General features: G+C 37.1%; 1 protein-coding gene across 1 annotated transcript; it reads right to left on the bottom strand.

Annotated features, from left to right (window-relative positions):
* Positions 1-42: 42 nt before the first annotated feature.
* LOC106143018 (long-chain fatty acid transport protein 4) lies at positions 43-20,655 on the bottom strand. Its single transcript, XM_013344979.2, has 12 exons — positions 19,678-20,655; positions 9,958-10,111; positions 8,638-8,878; positions 8,280-8,499; positions 7,827-8,028; positions 6,232-6,365; positions 5,726-5,784; positions 4,832-4,975; positions 4,041-4,114; positions 2,969-3,190; positions 2,386-2,539; positions 43-1,960 (listed from the first exon to the last, which is right to left on the bottom strand). Exons 1-12 carry the CDS (start codon positions 20,037-20,039, stop codon positions 1,809-1,811), a joined length of 2,118 nt encoding a protein of 705 aa, XP_013200433.1. The 5' UTR covers positions 20,040-20,655; the 3' UTR covers positions 43-1,808.
* Between the last annotated feature and the right edge of the window lie 188 nt (positions 20,656-20,843).

The raw sequence follows: 20,843 nt of genomic DNA, 5'->3' as shown, positions 1-20,843 counted from the left end.
AGTACCTACTTTTTATGGGCGATTGAGTAAAACAAAGGTATCCTGTTTTATCATTTATTTACAACTTACATAATAATTTTCAGGAGCAATTTTTAACTGCGTATTGTACCTAGTCTAGTGTGCAACGGTTTTCATTTAAAGGCACCATATTCTAATGGAAACGCCTGTAACTTTATGAGAAAACAAATTATATTAAGGAATGAATATAGCAACTGGATGGAGGCTATTTCACTCTTCACAGCTCCTATATAAATTTCCTCAACCCTCCATATAAAAGTGCCTCAAATAAAATACGTTTACAAATATTCACAATAGGAACTTAAAATATTCAAGTACAGTGCTTCAGAGGAAAAGACGAATCTTACCAAGCCATCGTCTGGTGGAATGTTACCTAGCTACAATAAATTTATCTACACAACTTTGGTAAAAACTATTTGTTCTAGAGTTACATGTTTATTTCATTTAATATTGCTTTATGTTTCGTGATATATAAATGATTAGAGCTGGCGTCAGCGGTGCCTACCTCTACCCGATACCTACTGCTACACCCCTATAAAATTTAATGTCATATCACACAGCGGAATCACACGAAATAATTATATCTCATAATATTGCACATTATCAATGCATTCTCACTTTAAAATTCAAGGAGACTAATAATAAAATATAACCTGACTGTGATTGAACATAAATACAAGTATTTTGAAAAAGAGAAAAAGAATAAGAATTGCAATAATTCATTTTTTTAATAATGCCAAGAGACACTTGACTATTTTAACTCTCAAAACTCCCAATAAAATTAATCATAATAAATCCAAAAAAGTGATCGTAGTTTATTTTTAGTTCAACATCGGTAACCATTCAGTTTTCGTACTTTGTTAGAAAATATTCAATGTCTTTTTGGATTTTACTATCATTAGCTTAATAGGCTAATAAATATAAATAAGACTAGACAACTAAATGTGTGCACATGAGGTACACATGCGTAAACGTTATATTATTAAAAATAAAAGCATAATTATAGGACTCTTATGACATGACTCGGACCTTAACTTTGCGCGTGCACACATTAGTTGCATATCCTTATTAGATACGGACTCGAATAATTCTCTCATTATAATTGTATATATTCGAAATTTCACTTTAATTGATCACAGTTTTCAAGCGTTCTGTCAAAACAATGTTTGAGTTAGTATTTTCTAATCGCGCAAATTTACTAAAACAATTTCGAAATTTGTTGCTGCCACGCTTTTTCTCATAGTTGTTGATTGAGATATCGCACGACTATCATTTGAGTCAACCCCATACGTCTCCTAAGCATTTATAACGTCAGATGGCTCAAAATTTCAAAATTCAAATTTCAAAATTTCAAAATTTTTATTCATTATTATAGGAGATACCTCCATATCGCTTAATAATTGTCGTATGGTTTAACAACTTGGTTGACGTCAAATAAATTACTTAAAAACTAAGTTTACTGCCGCTTCCAAGGCGTCAGTGCAGAAGAAGCGGTAACAAACTGCACTGCAGCATAAAATGAATCTATTGTGGATCACTGTGCTTTAGTGAGTGCGCTTTATTTCGTGCATGTGAAAATTGGCCCTCGCAATAACCGTCATCTCAAATTCTCAATTTTTCTAATTCTCGATATACCCATATCCATGAGAGGACACATGTCTAATTGAAAGTATGTTTCAAGTGGTACCTGCGTTATTGATAACCCATTGATTTTTAAATGCCCTTCGAACTCACGAAGGTGAATTGACATGATTTATCGTGCGATATCTCAAAAGATTGGTTACGCCCGCTTATAGCTTTACTTTGCCGCTACAAATGTCGCTGAAGAGCTGCGATGTGATTGGTACGAAGTCGTCGCCAGACCTGAAGTACAGGGGCTCCTTAATCACGTCCGGGTCGAAACCCTCCTTTTGGTACTGCAGTTTCTTCAGTTTGAATGTACCTGTAATAGGGAAATTAATATAAGGAATTTAGTCAATTCTGGAGCTAGACACGACAAAGAAGTAGATAAGAGAAGGTGATATAGGTATGAACATGTTTTAACAACTTTTTATTCTGTATCGGTTGATTCATCATGAGTAAAGATTGATGCCCATAAATAAGTTTTACAGTCTTGAAGCTTTCTACCAACAATCCAGATTAGTTGATTAGATATAGTTGTTAGCAAAACAGAGAATTGGGTTTGTTTCCCTCCCTATACTTGAAACATTTATAGGTTATTCCCACATGAAACTGCGGTCATTCATTTGTATTTTTATCCCTCGCACCTTCCTACGACGTATGTGTAACCTTTTATTTTGTCTTCGCTGCCATAGCTGCGTATCTACAACAAGGTGGCAAGGGAACATTGGTTTAAAGCACACTGACCAGTGATCTCGATATCGTCCATGATCCGGAGGAACAGCGGCCTGGCGTACGAGGGCAGCGAGTCGTCGAGGTCGCGCGCCAGCCGCCGCAGGTCCAGCGCGCGCGCCGGGTCCGCCACCGCCGCCATGCCCGCGCGCCCCTCCGTCATCGGGATCTGATGACACATTATTCCGATGAAAATGCTGCAGTGGAGTTTGTTCCGCCGCTTCTTCTACACATGCGCTTTGGAAGCGGTAGTAGTTATAATTAGATTTAAGTTATGTGACGTCAATAAGTGATACCTTGTATCCAATTTTGAAAATAAATCCTATTCTATTCTACAGGTATCTCTCTAAGTACTTAATAAGGCCCCTCTCTCTGGGAGGGACTCAATACGGACAAAGAGATATTATTACCTACCACTTTTATAAGTGACACCGTAAGCACCTGCGCAGCGAAAATAAAGCCTGTCAGTCTATCAGAGTGTCCTCCATGGTGATTGGTCCACTTCATCTTCGTCGGCTGTGGCCACATTCTCTCACTACATTGTAGATATTTCCCGTAAGATCCCTGTAGTACATATACAAAATTCTAGAACCCTCACCGAGACACCGTAGACCACACAAGCCCTCCTGCCCAGCACTGGGTCCATGGCGTCCTCCACTTCGGCCGTGGCCACATTCTCTCCCTTCCACTTGTAGGTGTCTCCCGTACGGTCCCTGAAGAACAGGTAGCCCAGCTCGTCAGCCACCAGGATGTCTCCACTCACGAAGGCGGCGTCCCCTTTGCAGAACACGTCGCGAACTAACTTCTTGTTGCTGTCCGTCTGAAATGGTTAAATTGTGGATTAAGAAATCAACTTTAGACCTTTTATATAATACAAGCAAATAGAACTTACAAAAAAAGACATCTCACAATTTTTGATAACATTTCGGCAAGGCTCATATAGTTAAGTAAAATACCTATCAACTATCTACATGTACGAACGCATAACAAATACAGATATCATACCTACCTTAGTTACCTAGTTAGTGCCTTTTTAACGACTTTACAAAAAAAAGGATGGTGTGATCCTAATGCTACCACCTACTATCTCAAAAACTACACGCCTTTAGAATTAAGGTCGTGATAACAAGTAGATATATGTAGCTAATTTTAAGACTCCTTGTATCAGCAGAATGTGCAACATAAGTATTTATGACCACTTACGACATAAACAAATAAATCTCATCTGTACATATTTCGTTGTAGTTTGATAGTAATGATTTATTTGTTTATAAATTGTGATAAAAACCAAGAAGAGACAAAGTGCAAAATGAGATATGAATGTTTACGACTAAGTACAAAGTACGATTAATGTTTCCAAGGCAAAAATAGGTGTTATTTCACAGAAATAATAAAATATTTGCTCTCGCCACTGGTAGTGTACTAGTGTGTGGTAGTGTACACTGGTAGTAGGTAATATCAACGGGCAAATAACCCCAAAAGTAACATTCATACGAATACTTATTCACATTTGTCATACCTGATAGTACTGCGTACAAAAGCAAGAAAGAAAAGTTATACACTTATTCTTAAGCGGTCATCTTCAATTTCAAGGTTCCCGGCTAATTTTAATAGCTACAAATGCCTAGGTTAGTACGGCGTCGTATTAATAGCCGCCAGTTGTTATTTACCTTGTCGACGTATCCGTAATATTCCCTGGACGCATTCCCCTGCGCAATGAGGCCGATAAACATGCCGGGTTCGTCTGGAAACACATAAATTAATCGTTCAATAAAACGGGAAATGCATAGACAAACCGAATTACGTACTACTAAACGTAAACCTGAACGACTACGTCTGATCTTTAATTCAGTTGATTTACCCGGATCGTGTTTCTAGGCTGCTCTGGTCCTAACTGGATGACGTAAACAGAACGAGGGCTAGGATGACGATTATTGCGCAGTTTATTGAGTAGAAACTTACCTTTCTTTCCTTCATATAAGTAAAAAAATTACAGTAAATTTTATATACCTAAGATTGAGGACTAGATGTTTACATTATTTAAGAGTATTTCCAAGGATTCGACTTTTGGTATCCTGTTTGGTTTCCTTCCACCCAAAGGTTGACTGGAAGAGATTGCTTTAGCGAAAGTCCGTATTTGTACCATCTATATCTGCTTTGTGCTTGAACGGGCCGAGGGTCTATTGGGTCGTGTCAGAATAAAAAAGAATTTCGGCTGTTCAAGATGCGTCTTGTCGTCGTCTCGTCTCAGTGTCGATTGTCCTTTTTTTCACAGTGTGTCAGTCAATTTTGGTCATTAAAATTGTCAAGTCAAAGAGTGTTTGTCCATGGAGGCTGAACGGCCGTTACAGTGCTGTTTTGTATGTTTTTCTCTTATGGTGCAATAAAGAGTTTTATCTATCTATCGGTATAAGGCCCAGGGGAATTAAGTTCGGGAGTTAGCAAGACACAAACAACTCACTGGGCTGGCATCGAACGCAGTACCCGTCGGGGCCCCGCAGCAGCGCGCCCTGCTCGTCGGCGCGCACCAGCGCGATGGGGTGCAGCCGCGTCGGCACCAGCTTCGGCAGGAAGCCCACCGCGCCCACTGTGTTGTCCACGTTGACTGTAAATAAGTAAATATGTCACGTTTATTTTCCTCAGGAGGTAGACAGAGACAACAGACACACATCTGGAAAGCTATGTACATCAGCCATCTAGCTGGTTAGCTATCCTTTCATCTCGAATGTATCACGTTTATTTTCCACAGGAGATAGACAGAGACAACAGACACAAATCTGGAAGGCTATGTACATCAACCATCTAGCTAGTTCGCTACCCTTTCATTTCGAATGCACAGAAGGAATTTTTCCAAGTTTATTTATAAGCATTTCTTTCGATTGACTTTGACCAACAAACTAGGTACTCGTACAAATATGCACATTTTACAAAAGCGACTTCGGTATTGCATGTTTAATACCAAATCAAAAACCTTCCGTCGCCTCCGTCAAAAATTCAGATACTTATAAGTAGGTAAAAGAAGAAAACCAATTGGTATAGATATGAAAAAAGTGTAAAAAAAATGCTATTCTTAAAAGAACTTGATCATTTAACGTTGGTGTACAGTAAATCGTAAAGTATTGCGATTGCAATACAGCGCGGGAATTTGAATAATAACCTTTAAGTTTATAATTTAGAATAGTTTTTTAAGTATAAATTTTTCATTTTGTGATACTAAATAAAATTAAAATTATGTATAATTATACTTAAGGTTATGTGTATACTCGGCCTAAAGTTTTTGTTTATTACAATAATAGTTAATAAAGTATCTACCTATATGTATAATACTAAAAAAAAGTATAAAATCAATACTCACTAATATTAGCGTTGCCCTCCGTGGCGCCGTAGATCTCGTTGATCTGGGGTACTTTGAACCTAAACAATACATAAAGTAATCATTAATTATCAGCAATCGAGTACAAACAGCGATTGTATTGTAAGTACTACATACGGTCACCCTGACACTTGACCCTGCTTCAGAATAGTTTAATTTTTAATTCTCTCATTAGTTCACTTTTAAAGTCTATATTTGTTACAATTATTTTCACATTTCCCTGGAGTTCGCTTGCGGGTAATTTTAAACGAGGATTTGAATATTTGAAAAACTTATCAATTATTAAATAGATTTCTAAATTGGTCTTTAATCTACGTATACACCATCATTTATAGTTTTTATACCCCGCGATTTCAGTTCCCTCGGGATCTATTTATCTCTGAAACACATTTCATCTAAATCGTTTGTTTAGGCGTTAAAGCGTAACAGACAGACAGAGTTACTCTTGCATTTATAATATTAGTAGGGACAGTGATGCAACACATTACCTGTCGACCATTTGCTGCCAAATAGCGGGCCTCATCCCGTTGCCGACCATGATGCGCACGCGGTGCTGCGCGTCCGTGGGCCGCGGCGGCTGCGCGAGCAGGTACCGGCACATCTCGCCGATGTACTGCGCCACCTAGTGTGCGAGAAACAAACATTTTAAATATATCATAGAGCTCTAACTGTGCCGTGTGATGTCGGCAGAGTACACCGTATATATCTTCCCGTGGGTATCGTTAAAGGCGATTGAGGGAATACGCGGGAAATGGGCAGCAGCGTAACCTACGTTGGTATGATATAACTGCGGTCACCAACCGACCTATCCAGCGTAGTGTCTATGGGTAATATCCTGCCATTTTTGGGGAGGCTTTAGTCCAGTCGTGGACTTTTATGGGCTGTTAAGGTACTAACTACAAATAGTCTTTGTCCTTATGGCTGCATCTCTACGGAAGTTTCTCCAAATCGGCGCATAAATATACTTGTGACTTATTATCATCGGAGCTGCGGTGCCATACTTAGCCTGGCGGTACCTACATCTTCCTTATGGACGTTGAGCCATAAACAGCTCACGCTATACCTACTCTTTACCCCTAGATCAACAGAAGTGTTTGTAGTAGGTAGGTTAGGTACAATAATTCAATAATTTCAAAAAAGGTCTTCCGGCCTTTAAAAAGTCTCATCAAAATTTTTAAACCAGTTCTTTTTATAAAAGAAAGAAATATCAAGCAAAGCAATAATTGCCCAAAAGTTAACCAGCCATTAAATCATCGACGGCAAACATCAAAACAGATATTATTGCTTAAATTTAACAAATGTTCTGCAGAGTACGCAGTTTATCGCGTGTTGAACTGTAAACCTCAACAAAGAGTGGGTAACTGGCGGATCGCGTGCCGGCCGCTCGATGCCGCATTCGAAAAGGTATGTTAATTTGCGTCGCTGTGGACTGGGATAAGTAACTTAATTGACTTTGTAAGCCATAGGCTTAAATATACTTTTACATCAAATTTAAACAGAAAAAGAGTTATACTCCTAAAAGACTATCTATCTCTGCGAACGGATATGGAAATGAATAATTTTGAATGAGAACAGTTTTAGATACGATTCCAGAAATAATATTGATTTCATCATATACTAGCGACCCGTCCGGGCTTCGCACGGGTACCATTTATGCTTACGATATAAACCTTCCTCAGAAAACCCTCTGTCCATAATTTTAAACAGCAACAAAATCCGTCCATTCTTTCTGAGATTAACGCATACATACGGACAGAGAAATAAAATATACTTACCGTACAGTCTTGCTTAATACAAATATTCCAGTAAGAAGTAAGAAAAAAACTGAGTCCAAGAACTATAGAACAAGTACGTGGACTGTAGCATTGTCAACAGTAGAAAAGACTGAAGAAAGAAAGAAAGAAAAATCTTTATTTGGCGCAAAAGGTAACTTAACATTGTTCATATTCATAGAAATAAAAATAATGACATGATGCGACAAAAAGGGTTTCACTCAGCATATGCATGTGTATGATGAAGTTACACAATGCGATGATTTTCAGAGAAACCTAGTACGTAGGTTTCCTCTTTTTAAATGTCTTACCGTGCAATCATACTTGATGCAATCAGTCCAGTAGTTGGAGGCGGAGAACTTGGAGCGCAACACGGAGGGGATGCCGTCCACCAGCGCCGCGCCGGTGCCCACCACGCCGCCCGCCGTGTGGTACAGCGGCAGCGAGTTGTACAGGCGGTCCGACGCCTTCAGGCCGAGCATGTGGACGGTGGCCACCACCACCAGCAGGTATCTAGGAACAATTACTCAGTTAGTAGTAGGTATATATATATTTTAAACTGTAATATATTTGGAACTGACAAATAAAGCAATGCTTAAGTACCTACGGGACGTAGATGTAAGCTGAAAGTGGTCGTGTATGTCCGGAACCTTTAAGGCATGATAAGTTCAAAGAAATTCAGACGATACTTTCAGAAATTCTTTCAACTTATCACGCCTTAACGCGTTTATATTTAATTGACGTCGCTCACGTTAAATACTAACTTGGAATTAGGCAGCACCGCCGCTTTCGGCATTCCCGTGGTGCCGGAGGTATAGATGTAAAGCAAAGTGTCTTTGTAATGCAGCTTCTCGGACACAATGGGATATTCCGGGGGGTGTTTCTCCATCTCAGCACCCAGGTCGATGACCCCTGGCTTGCACTGCCCGTATAACTGGAATAGTTTCAAGTCTTCAGGAATTTGGGCTCGGACCTCTTCGACGGCTGAGAACAAATCAAAATGTTTGTATGTAAGTACAGAAATCGAAATATACTTCATACTATGTTAGGTACGATCATTACTAGCTAGTTTTGCAGCAAAGGCTTTCTTCTAAACCTATCAATAAATAACCTCCAACTTACCATCAGCCAGCTGTTCAGAGAAGACGATGGCCTTAGCCTTGGCCACCTGGATGCAATGCAGCAAGGGCTTGTGGCGCAGGTTGCTGTTGATGAGAGCGGACACCGCCCCCACCTTGGCCATGCCCAGCCAGGTCCACACGAACTCGGCGCAGTTGGGCATGAACACGCAGACCACGTCGCCGCGCTTCAGGCCCAGGTGCTCCTGCATCACCCGGGACACTTGGTTGGATTTTGACGCCATCTGCAAGAAAACAACGGTTGAATATGATTTTGTATGTGATGGAATATATGCGGGACAATACACTCAAAAGTGTAATTGCCAAGACCAGAGATAATTGTACGAACTTAATTAAAATTTGAAAAGCATATTTCTTTTGATTTTATTTTTAACCACCTAAATTACAATATCAGTTTGATCTAAAGTTTTGACTGGTAAAGAATGACTTATGACATAAAGACTACCTATTTGTTGTACACTACTTTAGGTGCAATTAAGTTCAAATAAATAAATTTAAAAAATCATCTTTCTCTTTCTATATTCACAAACCGAATTAAAACAAATCCAATACAACGTTCAAATTACTAATTGAAGATTTGCCTTTCGTATTCTTTAGATATTCATCTACATATACTTAGTATATTGGCGTAATGTAACAGAAGCCGGAAATATGACTGACAGAGGTATTGACCACGGAATATTACGAGAACGTGCATTGTATATAAATGAATTATTTGCCAGAGTAACGGATGCCTGTCTGCTGTGTTATGATAATGATAAACACACGCTATCAAATTATTCAATGTCAAGGCTTTCATTGAAATGAACGAAAATTATATCAAGACAGATTATGTTATTTAAAAAAGTAATAAAAAAGGGGAAACAACTGTGATTATCAAGCACCTAATAAGTTTAACTAACAACTAAAATTCCATTGTATTCATATAAGTATTTCAAACTTTTTTGAGGCTTAAAGCTACGACAACAGGTGAACTTAATGCAGCATTATACTATATGGCACTCTTATGAACCCAAAACATTCTGTGACAAATAAAGATAAAACCTCTATCCTAGCAAATTATGCATACAACCTCTGCAATTTTAGAAACAAACAGTCTTCCAGTCCGCATCCGCATTGCATTTAATCCAGTTAATAGCTACTTGTATATTCCATGTCCTGCCTACTTTGGCGCAGAGGCGCTGGCCGCTGGAATACACTTACATAATGCAACAAAGCTACGGCTTCTCACACGAATGTAATTCCCCCTTTATTATTTTTTAGGTACGGAACCCTACAAATATATTATCATTGTAAGACATACCTCTCCGAAGGTCCAGGTTCGGTCCCCGACGACGATGAAGCAGGGTGCGTCAGGGTTGCGGAGGGCGCGGCGGGTGAACAGCTCCGCCACGGTGGCGTCCTGCCGGCCCCAGCGCTTCGACCGCACCATGCCGTGAGCGTAACGCCATAGGAATCTGACGACAAATTCAAAGTTATAAGAGCTTTTGTGTTAAATAGATTCACACATATGATCATGTGTTTATAGGTTACGGGGTAAACCACAGAGGAAACAGTCTTGAGATTTAAATAGTGACATTGCTGTCCCATCGCCCCGAAGAAGAATCCGATATTAGCCTTTCCCTTGATTGACTTTTACAATCTAAATTGGTAGATAAGCAACAGCTGCACATATATGTTTTTTTTTTCTCTTTCTGATCAGCATGGAAGTTTGACTAGACAAATTTGCTTCTATTCTGTGTCATTCGGCAGATTCATTGATTCGACATAATTCACATAGCACGCGTGAATCTAGGTTTATCTTCATTCAATACCTCAGACATTCGTAATAAGCGTCACATTGTTATCAGAAATAATCTGTAATTTCTCGCAAAACAGTCAATGTTTATATTATTTGATTATCATACTATATCATATAATATCACTCAGGTGGAGGACTGAGGTGTAGTTTGGGGCCGCATTCATACAGAATATTCTGTTTCAAATATCAAAGCTAGGATAGATAGATCAAAGTAGGCCAAACCCTGTAGTCAAAACATAACCCTTGCTTTGCAGTCGGGCAAAAAGAGGACTTCAGACTTGCTACTAGATTAAAGTATCGACTGAAAGACGATAGAAGTGGAGGATACTTCACTTAAATAGCCGACAAGAGCTGGCTCTTAAGTCTAAGATGAAGAAATTCAATAAACGACGGTGGCCCTATAATGTGCATAGATCATAATAAATCATCATAAATATCATGACAACCAAATTAGAAAATTTGTGTGTATGTCTCCATTACTATTTCATGCAAAATCTTCAGAAAGGATTATATAGTTTCATTCTTTTCAAAATTTTGGCTTCCACCGGATTTTCGGTGATTCAGAGACGCGAAGTTATGAAATTGATCGATGGATGATTATACAATCTGAAAGAAGGTTAACAGGAACAAAGGCAAATACAACAGGTATTATTAGTAAAACAGAAATGAAATTAACAATAATTAAGTGTAGTGAGTGTGTAGAGTATGAAAGTTTTGTAGAGATTTATAGTTTGTCAAAGCTTCACAAATGCGCAGGAAACAGAGTGAATCGCAATACGTTGACATTTCCAAATTTCAAATGCAATATGGCCTTCCTATCTGTTGTTTCGTTGCTATTCCTACGATACAATTCGATGTTATATGAGCATGCCGTGCACCGCACCTGCCACTCTGTTACATTTTCTCATAGATATACGATCGCTGTGTTAATAATAAACGAGAGAAAATGTCATGTGTACGTCTGAAAGGTTGACCGTCGACACGAGACCAACTGTCGGTTTCATTACATACGTCGGAGTATTGATTGCTAGTTATTATCGCGAGTAGTCTTTGCAAAATCATCCTTTACTATCTCGGTCCGCCAGGTTTTGCTTACGGGGGAACGGAAATTAACCTAGGCATGCTTAATTTTCTTAGGATGATAATGGGATTTACCTGTAATCCATAGAGTAAAACATTTATGTAGATTTTCTCAAAGTTCTACTAAAAGTATCTGAAAGTATTTTTTTTTTCAAGTTTTAGATACATGGCATTTTTTTTGTTCACGGGAAATAGAGAATCGATACTAATGTTCTTATCTGATGTTTACTGATAGTATCTTACGATTTATTTTTATCTAAGTAGGTAGGTATCTATAGGTAACATAGGATGTTTGCAAAATTAATTTGAAGTAAGCACTCCCATAAACCCAAGTATTTTAATTGTCCCAAGAACAAAGTGTCGTAGGTAATTTTCTTAAATTGTTGGTGTTTTCTATTTTAAAATTTCACAACACACTACCAACCAAAAACAATTAACAATTAAATATTTACCAATAACCTACATACTTGATCTTTTGGTGTGTCTACTATATTTGTTTGATAATGTACTTAAATATACTCCGGTATTAAGGCACTAGTGTCATAAAGAAGCTTATTTTTCTTTGCGTATCTTCTTCTGTCTTGTAAAGCTATAATGTTCTAAAGCGAATAAATGAATTAACTTTACTTTTATTTACATGTGATCAAAATTATTTGAATCCGAAGTGGGTTACTTACACTGCCAAACGGCAATGCACTAAATACCGCATTGCGCATCGGTCTTATCACGCGAGAAGTGCCACTAAAAGGTCCTAATATTAACCTACAAGATGTATCAAGATTGTTTATATTAATTTAAATACCTTAACAAATGGAATTATAGTTTAGTTATCGTTAACACCGCTAGTATCCAATAAAGGTATAGGTGACCTAGTGTGGAGGTAGCTCTAGTCGCCTTGGTGGGGTGTGGGAAATGCTAAGCGCTCAATGTCATTGAGTTAGTAGCGAACCTTAAATAAGGTGTCGATGCAGACGTCACGCGACGATTGACGCCGTGACGACCACTATATAGTCGGGTGATCGTAATCCCATTATTACAAGAACTTGACCTTGCATTGTGAAGCCGTCACTCAAGTAGAGAAAATATTTTAAATACCTCTTGCCAGTTAAATAAGCATAGCCTTAAATGTAGTGAATTTGTATTTTATCGCATAAATGCATGTTTCAAACGAGCAGACAATACTTTGCAGTGTAAATTTCTTAGAGATAAAATATTCGTCATTCATGAATATGTCTCTCCAAATGCTGTACTCTCTCTCTCTCTCTCTCATCTTTGTTCCTGGTTGCAATCTTCACCGCATCGCTCAGAGCCCGAGGTCCGCTTTCCTGGATGTTTCTCTATTTTTACACTATCTGGTAAAACTTTTTTAAATGTGTACCTACGTTATCAGCATCTTAAACACTTTGGTACAATACAAAAATTATCGTTGCAACACTATACAATAATCTCTCTGGACTATCTAATATGTGTAAATAAAAAAAAGTGAGTAAATTTATACTTTTAGGTCAAGAAACTGAGCAGTCAGCTGACAGTTATAGTCTTAACTACAGTTTAGTTTAAAATATATTTAAAGATATGAAAACAATATATTGTCATGGATCTACTGTTTTATTATTACAATGTACACTGGAAGCGTCTAAAGTTCACGTTATTTATAACAGCGTTGGTACTTACTCTCCGTGGTTCACGTCAAAAATGTCAAAGGTGTATAAATAAACGTATTATGTGTATATTTCCGTGTCATGTCACATCCATTACAGAAAATACAGCATTATTATAAGACAAATTATGTACTCATTTGAACCTTAGCGTGGCTTTTCAGCCTTTAAAAGACTGTTGGCTTTGCTTACGCCACAAGAGATGAAGACGTGATTATATGTATACGTATGTGTGCAACATAGTTATTTTATGTGTACCTATCTACAGTACTAAATTACATAACAAATATAAAAAGTTTTTGAGATGTTCAGCAGAGAGTGTAATTAAAGCTGTTGTAATAAAACTTTCGAAGTTTCAATTTGCGTTTAAGTAAAAACTTTCTTTTCAGATCATCAGAACAGTTAACTAAATTTAGTTTACCTTGATCGATGCGTTATAAATAGTGAGTAGCGCAAGGTCCCGTGGGAAAAACGATTTGTTAGCTACGAGTAGCAGTTCAGATACGATACCTTGAAAAATAGTAAATTTACAACTAAATAATGTTACATATTGACCAATAATACTTAATTATTTATTTACTAATTCATATTCATATATTTTAATATAATGTATTATAATGCGAATATTTTTACGACAATATACCTAACACATTTCAATGATATAAAATCTAATTTCAAAGCAAGTTAAGGTTTCTTACGAAAGACTATCCACGCAGCTGAACACACAGCTCGGGTCGAAGGCTGTTAGTAGGTAGGTAATGAAAAATCCACTGGTTAAACCATTAACGAAAATCATTACCATGCCCCTATAACGAGTAGCGTTTCGCTGTATCTCCAGTTTTATGCAGTGAAATTTAAAAAAAATTAAAAATAAAAGTGATGCCTTCAATAATAAAGTTCTTAACTAAGAACATTAACACTTATTGTTACCGTACTGTTGCTATTTTAATTAAACATTTGCTTTTAAAATTTTCATTTTATATGTTTCTTTTTTGGAATAAATTGGTCGAGTATGCAGCTGTCGCCTGCACCGCATACTCGGCCAATGCATTGTGCTGCGTCCACACCGCGCCGACGGCGGCGGGCGCGGTGGCGGCCGATCGATGCCATCCTCCGTACCATAGTCACCTTACGTGGCCGTACCACGCTTCAAGGCCATTATAAACTGTTCGTAATAACGCAATAGTTTATTATTACTTAATTACCTACATATATACACGTGGCCGACATAATATGTAAGCTATATACGGCTACAAACAACTTTCTTTAAATAATATGTTTACACCTATGAATTACACACAGAGCTACCACTCTTGCCAGAATAAACAATAGAAAAACATTTCATTAATACGTCGTAACTTATTAAATCAATAATGATAACAATTTGAACAAAGGTATAGGCGAAAGAAGATTAAATTTATCAAAAGTTGAGTTAAGTAGTAAGTATGACACGTGTATGATTATGATAAAATAGTAATATTTGCTGCCTGTGGTGTGTTTGTAGAATTTTACTCTGTGGTTTTACTGGTTAATCCATAGGCAAAGCAAGCAACGAATAATAAAGAAATACTGACGTATGGGTACTTCAGAGCGTACCTATCAAATATTTTTATTTTACTACGATATGAAAAATTTGACTCCCGCAGTTCAAGAGCGGTTTCTACTCGTTTTCACAGATATATCTGGCTCTCATATATTTGGGGCTGCTTTGTTTCCAAAGAGATTGGAAATAAATTTCTTGTAATCAACCTGATGATTGATTAAAGAATTTTTGTTCGTTGAAGATACTTAACAGAATAGAATTAAATTGGTAACGTCAGAACAGCTACGAAGGCTACGATAAGGTCTACATTTCGTAGACTTTGTAGCGAGTCGTAGCTGTTTGAAACCTGAGTACCTAAATCGCTTGTGTTTTAAGCTAAAGAAAATTAGCAGATAATAATAATAGAAAAGTTATTGCGTGTTGATCCGTTCCCGTATAAATCTATAAAACTTCGTCCTTTGCTGATCCCTCGACAAAAAATCAGAACGTCATCCCGAAACCTACTTTCAACAGCTATAACTATAACGTAAGTTGAAAGATAACCACAAAAAGAAAACATTCACGAAATCCAAAATACAAGTAGGGTTAAAGTTTAAGCTTTGTAATTGTAACACAGAGAACGTCGAAGTTAAATGATGGACTATGCTATTTGTTTACGTAATCACATGACAAACATTTAACACGTTTAACCCACTTTGGTTAGTGACAAATTTATATAGTTACGTATTGATTAACGTATCAGTTTAACACATATTTAAATGCTGATTTTACTCCAAGGGCAAAGATTTACGAAGTAATAAGTACTACAGCAATTGAACTAATTATAGAGGTAGAAATTATGGGTTTGTTGAAGAAATTGGCTGAGATGGTATGACTGTGTGATAAAGATACTAGCAGACCATAACGAAATGACAAGAAGAAAAAATAATAATGGGTTTAAAGATTAAGGCTTCTAAACTCGGGATTCCTCTTGTAGGCGATGGTCTAGCAACATGTCACAATCTCAATTCCATCATGAAGCCATACAACTGAAAGTGGCCTTTCAATCTTTTAGACTGTTAGCTTTGTGTACCCCGCAAGGGAAATAGACGTGACTAATGTATGTATGCATATATTATTAGATTGACATTAAAACTTTCCAAGGAAAGGTCACAATCAATTATTTGACCATCGGATAGCATGACCAAAAGAAAAGGTTTAACCTCACAATGTATTATTTCTTATTATGTCCTGGCATGTTATTGTACTCCTCACTCACGTGTGCAGGTGTGAAAGCTCACCTTTAAACATAGGTACGTTAAACACGTTTGAGGTACCTAACATAGAACGATCCAATCCTAACTATTTTCTTTAATTATCTGGAGTTATTTCTTGCACTTAACATTCATTCATATAATCACGTCTATATCCCTTGCGGGGTAGACAAAGCCTGCAGTCTTGAAAGATTGATAGGCCACGTTCAACTTTTAGGCTAAATGATAAAATTGAGATTCAAATAGTGACAGGTTGCTAGCCCATCGCCTACAAGAGACTACATCTTTGACTTTACTATCGTAATAATTTTCTTCTTAGGTGGATGTAAAAGTATATCGTTTTAACAATCTGACTGCATGGATGCTTAATTTCAACAGAAAGATATAGTAGTAGAAAACGATCTTTTGCTTTATTTATTTGCAATAGAAATCATAATCATCTAATAGATTATTCTCCCGGATGTTATAAATTTTATCTTCAATCAATAGAAAAAAATTTATATGTATGGATGTTATCTGTATCTAAATTGTGAACTAATTGTCCGTATCAGGTCACAAGTGTACATGCTATCATAATTACATTTCTATAAAAAATCAGTCTCATATTTTTTTTTTTAACTTATAGTAGTTTTCCGAATATATATTAGAACAGACTGATAAAATTTCCAATGTTTTACGTATTTATCATCATCAGAGCTGCAGACACATTAATCAATCAAAAATAATAGTAGGTACATAGATAACCACTCAGAGCCGGATTAACCCTGTCATGGGCCTGTAGGCGCTACAATTTTCGGGCCCCTTTTCTTTACGTATTCTGACTGACTAAATCATGTGATGTATTTTTTTAGCCTTCTACTAGGGTTGCCAACATTTTAGTGTCCAAATATAGTTTTTTTTACGAAAAGCTTTTAAAAATATAATACCTTGCACATAAATATAGTATTTTAGTAGGGAACAATAAAAAATTACATTTTACTAATTTATTTTTTATTTTTTACTGGCCAAAAACTATATTTTTTGCACTTCTTGCATTTTTTAACAATTTTCTCTCCAATAAAACTGGCAGAAGGTTTATCGCAGTAAATTTTTAAATTACTATAAATCAAAAGCTCATTTTTAATATATATAACAATCCTTTTTATGAATGCCGAAATAGCGGGAACAGAACGCAGAACATTGATATAAAATATAGTATTTCGTATTATCGTACTATATAATTATTTCTTCAACAGTATATAGTACGGAGTCCCGAAATATAGTACAATACTATATATTATAGTCCGGTTGGCAACTCTACCTTCTACCCACATTTCTGAATATAATTCCAGATATAGGCATGGATGACATGACGTCCTAACTCCTATGGGATCAGACATCGCAGGCTATATCCGTTCTCAACGCGGATTGATTCCGTGTTATTACAGAACAGTCTTTCGCGCAGCACACGCTTAGAGTAAGCGTACCTACGTTTGATTTCGCCCTAAGTCTAGGTGTTTTCTATGTATAAGTACATGAAAAATTAAACGCTACTCAATAATTTTTAATTTAAAATATATATTTAGCCAAACGCAATAAACAAAGGAAAAAGTGAAGTGCAGTTCTGTTAATTTAAATAGGGACTTTTCTAACTTTCTTAGATATAAAGTCGTTTACGACTTCTTCGATGTGGACCTTTCCAATATATCATTTTCAATTGCCATTATCGACAACGACAATGTTAAGGATCAATTTATAAGATTTCTCAGCAGCTACAATGTTATCTTTCCCGGCATCCCCCAATTGTAAGACGAAGTACTTGAACTGCACCATCTCGTTTATAAATTCACGCTCAATATCCTCAGAATAAAGGTCACAAAATTTTGTACAAGCCTCTTTGATTTGATCGTCTGTCTTTATTAAGAAATCTGTTAAAAATCCAAATAGAGAGTTAACTTCTTGGTAGCTTTCTAGTCGTCGTGTCAATTCTGAATGCAGCACGTCCAGTACAGGCAAATAAGTTTCGATTTTCAACTTCTCTCTTCCACTGAGTATAGCTTCTTCTGCAGGTCCGTCATCATGGTGTCTTTTCCTTTTTCGTACGCGCTGATAGGGATACGTATGATACGTAGGTTATAGGTATTTTGAAAGTTTCGGAACTATTACGCTACAAATTATTATCACGCTACGGAAGCTTACAGAACGCACCCAACAAATCGGGGATTCCCCCAACGTACATGAAGTCCAGTTAGTTGCGTTTCGAAGGATTATATTAGTTCTAATATTAGATACTAGATGGTTCTGTATGTATAAAGTGTTACAGGTGTTGAAAAAGAAAGAATAGTTTTGTCAATTATCATTTTCGTTCAATTCAAAAAAAATTATTTTCGGAATGCAGTGCAGTGGGCGGGGCCCCTGTCGATGCTGGGCCCCTAGGCAGTTGCCTACTCTGCCTTAAGGTTAATCCGGCTCTGTAACCACTCAATAAAACAAAAAGTTACTTAAAATTGAGGATCTCCCCACTTATATTTTATATCATCGTAACATTTTTGCAACTGTTTTTTTTCGAAGGATCCTCAATCGTTTTGTTTATATTTGACGTACTTATCTTGCATGGCGGCCTGATAAGGTCACTAAAAATAATTTCGATGCACTATCTCTTTACTGCTTTTGTTCTACTTGTCTCCTACGACGAATCACAGCAAGAGGAAGAGCTCATATTCTAGTGTAAAGTTTAAAAAATCTGAAACACCTAGTAGTACTTATAATAACTAAACAAATACCGTACATACCAGTAACCAAATGGTAAAACAAAACCAATGGTGGGAAAATTACAATATATCATTATGCCAATTGTCAATACGTGAAAAAACTACTACATCGCCTAAATCATTGCAGGATAGAACCGCAAAATACTACTCCAATATGTAAAGCCCACCTTCGGCTAGCAAATTTGCGTGATTGGAATTCAATTACACCGCAAAATATTATTATTTGCAATTCAAAAGAGCAATGCCCGAAATAATAAGTTCTCAGTTTGTGACTAATCCGATTTGCAAACAGAAAAAAACGATAGGATCTCGCACCGAATACAAAATTCAAGACCGCTGATTAAGTCTCTGCCTAGACCCTGCGGGAAACCTGTTTATTTATAAATATTGCACCTTAGCCCATTGTAGATACAGAATAAATAGACACGATCACGAAATTTATTTACATTTACTTAAATAGGTACATGCGTTTAAACAGTTCCATAAAACATATTGTAGAAACGTTATACCTATCCATTGTTATATAATTTGTTGAACCAAATTTGTGCTCTACTTATAAGAAAACAGCTTCTATGGCCGCGGGAATATCAATATTATTGAATATTTCCTCACATTTAAAAAATCGGATATAAATTAGGTAGGCATAGGTACACATTTACCATTAATCAACATTTTGCAAGCTAGTAAGTACTGCTGGTTTTATTGATGTTTCAGCCGGTAATATTTTTCAGTAAATTAATTACTTATTTACCTGCGTGAAATAACCTATACTGGTAACATAATCTACCGAAGCATTAGAGGTACCTACGTAGGTACACACGTAATAGGGAAGCTGTACAAGACGATAATATGAAGCCGTTTTCAATGTCATGTTGTTGCAAAACGTCAAATAGGCAGCTAAAACATGTAATTTTTAATAGAAAAACAAAGGTACTCACTTGGTATCCCTGGGCAGAGTTTTGATAATAACATAAATGCACTTTCTGTATCGGTAGAGGCACGGCGCGATTGCGAGCAGAGCGAAGATCGCCGCTTTGGAGAGCGTGCTGAGCACGGCGGCCATCGCGGCGGCCAGTGCCATCAGCGCGACCAGCGCCGCCAATAACGCGTCCATGCTGGCGATCCGCCCAGTGCGCCTACTTGCCTGCCGGCTATAAACAAGATTAGAGCGGCGCGCACGGTCGCCCGCCGAACACAGCGTCCATACACACGCGGCGCGGTCCTTCGAATGACCAAGGATGGGGTGCGTCGCGCGCCGCTCACTCAATGGCGGGCCCGACTCCCCTCGCCAGCTGCACATGCGCGACGACAGCTGATCTTCGAAGGATCACGCCACACCACCCCGATCACCTCATTTAAAACTTCTATAAAATATATACTTGCAATGCGGATATTGCGAAAATTTCGATGTTTACGCGGGTGACATTTCGCCGTTAAAAATGCGCTGAAAAAAAAATTTGATTTTTCTCGCGGATTCCAAATTCAATTGTGATTAAACATGACCTTTGTCTTGATAGGTTTTGTTGATTTATTATTTTTTTGTCGTCATCTTGTAGCTAAAGTGTGAATTTGAAACTTTTTAGTTTATTTTAAAGTACATAACTTATTAACCGACTAAGACAGAAGGAGGGTTTTGGGGTAATATTTACTCATTTCATTTTATAAGTACACGCATCTACAAAAAAATTATGTTAAAATTTCTTTTGAAACTTAAATTACAATCGAAGTCAGTTCACTACTAAGAAGTACAAAGTATACCTACTTTACTCTGAGACCTTATCTTTATTTTCAACTAGCTGTTGTCTAACTTCGTCCGCGTAAATATCGAGTTGAATCTTGATCATACAGTCAGATACAGACAGACAGACAAAAATGTTTAAAAAAAAATCTCTATCCATTTCAGTCAACATATTAAATGTACAGACAAAATATTGTTACCGTTTTATTACATGTAGTATTTTGATTTTCAGTTTTTTTAAATAAAATATTCAAACAATAAAAAAAAAATATACTCAATAAAAAAAAATCTTGTTTTTGTTGGGGCTCGAACTTGGACCGTCAACTTTACAGTCTCACGCGCCAACCACTGGACCATCGAGGCCGA

This window comes from Amyelois transitella, chromosome 2, assembly GCF_032362555.1.
Source record: "Amyelois transitella isolate CPQ chromosome 2, ilAmyTran1.1, whole genome shotgun sequence".
Classification (NCBI taxonomy): domain Eukaryota; kingdom Metazoa; phylum Arthropoda; class Insecta; order Lepidoptera; family Pyralidae; genus Amyelois; species Amyelois transitella.
This window is presented reverse-complemented; position numbering and strand designations above follow the sequence as displayed.